Here is a 7,846-nt window from a genome sequence, read left to right on the forward strand (position 1 = left end):
GAGGGCAGGGGAACAATACAATTTTCAGGGTAACATTACAGGAAAAGCAGGCAAAGTAGTGAAAAAAGTGCATTGCAAAGTTTTTGTTTATTATTAAAGGGATTTAAAAGTGCAATAAGAAAATGCTTTAATATGTTAGAGCATTATATTATCGCCCTATTGCTTATATAAAATTATGGGTTTAACTATGTTTTTTTCTGAAGTTTCATAAAGTCTGCTCCAGAGGAGCATCAATCCACTGAAAGCTAAACATCTGGTGAGCCAATGAAAAGAGACAAATATGGCTACCAATCACCAGCTAAATTCTATTAGTGTGTTTCTGCTGCTCACTATATGTAAATATAGTTATCACCAAATGATACCAAAACAACAAAGTAAATAGGAAAATAGAAGGATTTTCTATTTTATTGAAGTGTCATAAACTTTTACGTTCTTACAGAATCATGAAAGTTTTTTTTTTTTTTTTTTTTAATTTCTCAAGCACTCTTAGTTTCCGCCCCCCCCATCCCTCTAGATTTTTTAGCAATATAAGCTCCTTATAGGACCAATAAAGAATCGCTTGTTAACATCTAATTACATCTAATAACATCTTATTACCTTGATGGTTTTAAAATGATCCGGTCTATCCGATTATTAAATAGGGAGTCTTTTCAAATCAATATACTTACTGGAAAAGACAATTCTTCTTTTTTAGTTAATATTTTTAAATTTAACTTTGAAACCTTAAGAGATGACAGATGATAATGAAGGTTTTTGTTTTTTCCTCTAGCCATGCAATAGCGCATGCCGTTTAAAAAAATGTAAAATACTTCCATGTGCAAGAATGCACATTAAATAATTAGGAGTCTCATTAGCTGATAACAGCATATGATATAGGGGACAGGGACATTGAAGGAAACATTGAAATTTGTCAAACAAAAAATGACTGCTCATTTGAAATTCAGAGTGTTATTGCACTCTTTATTGTACATTTTGTTTATTATTCAATCAATTCTGGTGTGTTTTTAATGGAGCTGCTATTAATGAAATCCAAAAAGGAAATACTGTTGCATACTGATAGTATCTGTAACAATTTTAGTTAAAGGGACAGTAAAGTCAAAACTAAACGTGCACTATTCAGACAGATCATGCAATTTTAAACAACTTACCAATTTACTTCTATTATCAAATCTGTTTAATTATTTTGGTATTCTTTTTTGAAGAGTAAACCTTAGTAGGCTAATAGGACCTTAGGATCGTGCATGTGTCTAGCATTCTATGGCAGCAGTGTTTGCAATAATGTTGTATTAATGTTATGCATAGTTTCATTTAAATCACTAGACTATATAAAATAATCAGCCAAGATAATAATAATAATAATGATTTGATTTTTTTCACATCACTGGCCCTAATCACTAGCCATGCAGAGAAATTGACTTGCGCTTTACCGTGAATCAGATTTGTACTTGGTGCATACACATTGCTGAGATTAGGGGTGCCTACATAATAAATAACCTTCACTTATTCTTGTTCTAACATTTCTAATACAAATATTTGGGAGCATTTCCACAATACAGTTATCTATAGTTTTGTTTGTTTGTTTTTCTTTTAACTGAAACTCTGCTTCTTCTCCTCAGAAATACGACTCCTCAGATCCAGCTTCTGCCTTTGCTCAGCTTACTCATGATGAGCTGATCCAGGTGATCTTAAAACAAAAGGAGACCATTACCAAAAAGGAGTCACAAGTACGAGAACTAGAAGATTACATTGACAATCTGCTTGTCCGGGTTATGGAGGAGACGCCCAACCTCTTGCGGAGTGGTTCATTCCTCAAGAAGGCTGGCAGGGTGTAAACCAATGAATCCAGCATCCTTATGGACCTTTAAATATCAGGAAGTGCATCAGCTCTCTTAGTGGCTGTTGGTTCTTCCTCCTAAGGCTTTAATACAGCCACTTATTTATCCAATGAACTGATGCATGAACTTTAGCTGTTAATATGTATTGCTGTAAAGGATGTAATTAGCCTGCAACCTGTACCCCATAAGCTTTCTGAAAATGGTATAACGCCAATATGGGGCAGGTATCCAATACTGAATTGCTGATTTTTTTGTTTTTCTGTTTTCCAGTCTTTAATATTACAGTAAGGGCTTAAGATTTTTGTATCCCACTACTGCAAAAAATACAGTTCTGATATAGTCTTCCTTGTAGATGTCTGCAGAAGAATAATACATTTAATATCTATCCTGATTTTTCATAGAACCGTTAATGTAATCGCGTAATTGTTTGCACAAATAGGTATCAACCAATTTTACTGGCATATTTGCTTATTAGCTATGGTGCCTTGATAGATGAGGAATGATCTTGAAATCGTGCTTCATAGTTATAGATTAGTATAAGGAAATGTATTTATATATTTGTCCTCAACCTTCTAGATCTTGCACATAGAGTGTGTGCATTTCAAAGTCACTTTACGGTACTAGACATGAAGGCCAGACTCTGTGTGTTTGTGTGTAAAACTTTTTTCACTGTTTGTGTCTTATATCAAAGAACTTATAAGGTACTGCCTCATTGGCAAGTCTACCTATATTTTCCATTCAGGGGCCTTAACTGGAAATATATATTTTGAATAAAAGCAGATATATTTTTATATGCTTAAAAATATACTTTAAAATAAACACTTTATATTTTGCTTGACAATGTGTTCTCCAAATACACTACATGCACTCTTGCTTAAAAATGTATGCAAATACTTCAATGATGCGAAGACAATCTGATAATAGATATGCTACGTCATAAATATATATGATGTAATATCACATTAGAAGGATACATTGTCCCCAAAATGGATTGTTCAGTTCCTTCCTTGGTTCCACAAAGCACCTCAAGGAAATAAAGAAGAGAAAAATAGTGCAATCCTGTTGATATAAAACAAGTACATATGCAAAACAGAATTTTTGCATATATAAAACAAGTAAAGGCACTTTATTGCACTTCAAAGATATTGTTCTTTTTACAAATTGAAGGTTTATGGCAATCCTGTGTCGAGGAAGTCTATCAGAGCCATTTTTCCCAACATATATACACATATAAACACATGAATACACATGAATACACATATAAACACATGAATACACATAGATACACATGAATACACATAGATACACATATAATCACACAAATACATATGAATACATGTGTGTGTGTGTGTGTGTGTGTGTATATATACATACATACATACATACACAGCACCAGCAAAAGGATTACAACTCATTTTTTAAGACATAATGCTATTGCACACTTGGTAGCCTCCAGTATAGTATAAAAATAACTTTTATATGAACTGAGAAACAAAAAAAATTGTGTCACTCACTTTATTGCTTTATTCACTTTACTGCGGTGGTCTGGAACCGAACCCGCAATATTTCCAAGGTACGCCTGTATAGAGATTCCAGTGTATCATTACTCGCGTGATTTAGAGTTTTAAACAAGTTAATTTAAAGCTCTAAATCACGAGAGTAACAATACAAAGTAATCTCTGTACTTGATTTAAATAAACAGGGCTGCACTATTTTATTATTATTTTTTTTCCTTGAGGTGATTTGTGGAACCAAGGAAGGAACTGAACTATCCACTTCTGGAACAGTGTATCCTTCTATTGTGATATAACATCACATATACTGTAGTTAATATATTGTATTTTTACATCTTTATTAGCATTATACATTTTATCTGATTCACTATTGTATTGCACTATTGATATTACTTCATAAATATACCTTTATGTTGCTTGTAATACATATTGCTAGGTAAAACATATTTTGTTTTCGCTTATTTTATCCATTTATCTGTAAATACTAGAAATCAAACCAAACTCAAACCTTAAGGCACTACAGTACATCTACAATATGTGTTAAAAAGATTGCAATCGGTGTGAGCATCCTAATTTCTTTCCATACACACAGGCTATTTTTTTTTACACCCTCATGCAGACGTTGCAATGCTTCTAATACATTCTCCATATTAATGGAGAAAATTTGTTTTTATCAGGTTCCCCATTACAGTTAAAAAGTCTCTTAGCAAGCAGATTCTGAGCCTTATTAACAAATCAATCGTTCTATAGAAGAAAAAAAGTTCATAATCTGTTTGCTTTTTTAAATTTCACAGGCCACTCTAACTTTAAGCAAAGGTTACAATTTATATGTAATGTAGGTAAATCCCAGAATACTTTGCAGCATAACCACAGTTGCGGAGTCTGGTGGAAGTCTGGAAGTCTTGTTCACACTGAGTAGAAAATATTTGCCTAACCACATGTAAAAACTGAAAAGCAGTTTGCCAAGATTGAGCACTATGTATAGTCATTGCCTTGTTATTTAACACAGCTAGAATGCTGTATTAGCTATGCTCTCCAGGAAAAAAACACACTGTTTCTACTACTGTCTTGAGTAGATTGTTTCTAAGTATTCATTTTTCAGCTGTTATAGAAGTGCGACTTCTAATGGGCCTTAATGAGAATTGAAACAGGCCAGAACACTGTAACTATCTTAAATCACTGCAACACTGATGCTGCTGTCTCAAGTGTTTTAACAGAAATGATTCTTCTATGCAGATAAGCTTTTCTACTATACTATCATAGATTCCATTTCCAAATCTTTAGACCAGTTTATGCTATTGTAGAGTATGTCTACTTAATGCTTAAATTATGGAATGGAGTCACAATAGAAATATTCACCTTCTTATTTTCTTTTTTTCTCCTGACAATTAATGAAGAATATTTTTGCTTAATCTATTTTGATAATTTTTTTTATTATTATTATGTTACAGCTGCTTATCAGGAATTCCAAGATATGTTTTTGTTTTATTATTATATTTGTATCTCAAACTTTTGAGCTTTGACTGTGTATCTAATTTACAACATTTGGTTTAGTAACACTTTACTTACTAGGTCCTGTGGTTATTTTGCACTTTAGGAAGGAGAACAATCTCATTATATATAGGAATATTATACACTGGATGATCTTTTGTAAGTTACCCTGACATAAGGTATTTATAAGCTTAAAATCTATTTTGAATCTGGAACAATAGCCTTTATATTTTATCACATGAGACTGTGTGTGTCAGAATAAAAATATACTTGTTTCACATGACAAAATGTTGTTTATTCTTTATACACAACTTCACAGTTTAATTCAATACGTGTATACATTTCATTTGTGAATATTTTAAAGTGATTATATCTACTCCTTAAAACATTTAGGGTAAATGATTGCATTTTCTTTAAAGAGAACATTTATACAACTGTTGTCAGCCACAGTGCATCTCTGTGTGAGTGGAAGAGAGCGTGTAAGTGTATAAGGGTGAGAGAGTGCCTTCTTGCATGGTGGCTGTGTGCATAAGGATAAGCGTGCATGGTGGCTGTGTGGGTATGGATAAGAGTGCATGGTGGCTGTGTGGGTATGGATAAGAGTGCATGATGGCTGTGTGGGTATGGATAAGAGTGCATGGTGGCTGTGTGGGTATGGATAAGAATAATGCACCCACCTAGTGCTAGATTCCGAGTGGAACGCTATTTAGCTTCGCTAGGCGTTTGCTTTTTGCATGTGTCGGGTTGCGCTCGTATTACAAGTTGCAATTAAAAAGTTCTCCAATATTGGAGAAACGAGCCAAAAACTGCACCTTTGGATGAACTTACACAGATACTCAATCAAAAACCACTATGAAACAAAATTCTCTACACCTGTTGGTCACCATTTCACCCAACCTGACCACTCCATCCAAAACCTCAAAATACAGATTCTGAGAGGCAACTTCAAAAACACCATGGAAAGAAAAACATTTCAAATAAAAATGCACTTTAACTTGTAAAATTCTTGACTAAATGTTGACTCTGGGTTCTTAGCACATTATTAATAAATATTTATAATGTACTTTCATATAGTCTATTACATTGTATATTCCACACTCTTTATACATAGGCACACAGGGAAGCCAATGTCCACACTTTTGCCATTATTATCCCCCCCTTTTTTTTTACTATTATATATTCCCCCTGTATACACTTATTTTTATACATATTGATTCCATGTTGAAATATAACTTTGTCAGTATATGATCTATATTAAACTATATTTATTTCCAATGGCATGGAGAGTCCACAAATCCATTCCAATTACTAGTGGGAAATCAACTCTTGACCAGCAGGAGGAGGCAAAGAACACCCCAGCAGAGTTGTTAAGTGTCACTACCATTACCCATAATCCTCAGTCATGCTTTGCTTTTATTATCGGACTAGGCGAGGTTTTTCTGAGAAGGTAATTGATTCCATGCTTCCGGCTCGTAAACCTTACTCGCAAGATTTACCATAAGTTATGACCTAAATACTTTTATTGGTGTGAATCGAAGGGTTTCTCTTGGAGCAGGGTGAGGGTACCCCAAATTTTGTCTTTTCTTCAGGATGGCCACGAGAAAGGTTTGTCAGTCAGCACTCTAAAGGGTCAGATTTCTGCACTGTCTATTCTTTTGCATAAACGTCTGGCAGATCTACCAGCTGTTCTATCTTTTGTGCAGGCCTTGGTCAGAATCAGGCCTGTATTTAAAACTGTTTCCTGCCCTTGGAGCCTTAATCTTGTTCTTAAAGTTCTGCAGCAGGCTCCATTTGAGCCTATGCATACAGTTGATATTAAGTTGTTATCTTAGAAAGTTGTGTTTCTCCTTGCTATTTCTTTTGCTCGCAGATTTTCCGAGCTTTTCGGCTCTGCATTGTGATTCCCCTTACCTTGTTTTTCATGCGGAAAAGGTGGTTCTTCGTACTAAGTTGGGTTTTTATCCCAAGGTAGTACCGTATCAGATCGCAATATCAATCAGGTAATTGCTGTTCCTTCATTTTGTCCTAATCCTTCTTCTCAGAAGAACCCCTGTTGCATAACCTGGATGTTGTGCATACTCTAAAATTTTACCTTCAAGCAACTAAAAATTATTGGCAATTAACTGCCCTGTTCGTTGTTTTCTCTGGTAAGCATAAGGGTCAGAAGACCACTTTTACTTCTCATTCCACTAGGGCTGTTATCCGGTTAGCTTATGAAACAGCTGGACAACAGCCTCCTGAGGGAATTATGGCTCATTCCACTAGGGTTGTCTCTTTTTCCTGGGCTTTCAAAAATGAAGCTTCTGTGGATCAAATCTGGAAGGCGGCCACTTGGTCTTCATTGCATGCCTTTTCCAAATTCTACAAATTTGATTATTTTGCATTGGCTGAGGCTTCCTTTGGGAGAAAAGTTCTTAAAGCGGTGGTGCCTTCTGTTTAGGTCCACCTGTCTTGTTTTCCCACCCTTCCATTCTGTGTCCTCTAGCTTGGGTATTGATTCCCACTAGTAATTGGAATGGATTTGTGGACTCTCCATGCCATTGGAAAGAAAACAAAATGTATGCTTACCTAATAAATTTCTTTCTTTTCTGGCATGGAGAGTCCACGATCCGCCCTTAATTTGCATTAAGACTGCCTTTTCTTTCATGTAATTAGCAAGAGTCCATGAGCTAGTGACGTATGGGATATACATTCCTACCAGGAGGGGCAAAATTTCCCAAACCTCAAAATGCCTATAAATACACCCCTCACCACACCCACAATTCAGTTTTACAAACTTTGCCTCCGATGGAGGTGGTGAAGTAAGTTTGTGCTAGATTCTAGGTTGATATGCGCTCCGCAGCAAGTTGGAGCCCGGTTTTCCTCTCAGCGTGCAGTGAATGTCAGAGGGATGTGAGGAGAGTATTGCCTATTTGAATGCAGTGATCTCCTTCTACGGGGTCTATTTCATAGGTTCTCTGTTATCGGTCGTAGAGATTCATCTCTTACCTCCCTTTTCAGATTGAC

General features: G+C 35.2%; 1 protein-coding gene across 2 annotated transcripts in view; it reads left to right on the top strand.

Annotated features, from left to right (window-relative positions):
• Nucleotides 1-5,128, top strand: part of RAB11FIP1 (RAB11 family interacting protein 1) — a 92,269-nt gene extending 87,141 nt beyond the window's left edge. For both annotated transcript variants that reach the window (XM_053717745.1, XM_053717746.1), the window contains exon 6: nucleotides 1,617-5,128. In XM_053717745.1, the coding sequence (XP_053573720.1) occupies nucleotides 1,617-1,832 (216 nt within the window). In that variant the 3' untranslated portion in view covers nucleotides 1,833-5,128. The remainder of the gene's footprint in view (nucleotides 1-1,616) is intronic.
• Nucleotides 5,129-7,846: the final 2,718 nt, after the last annotated feature.

This window comes from Bombina bombina, chromosome 6 (genome assembly GCF_027579735.1).
Source record: "Bombina bombina isolate aBomBom1 chromosome 6, aBomBom1.pri, whole genome shotgun sequence".
NCBI lineage: Eukaryota > Metazoa > Chordata > Amphibia > Anura > Bombinatoridae > Bombina > Bombina bombina.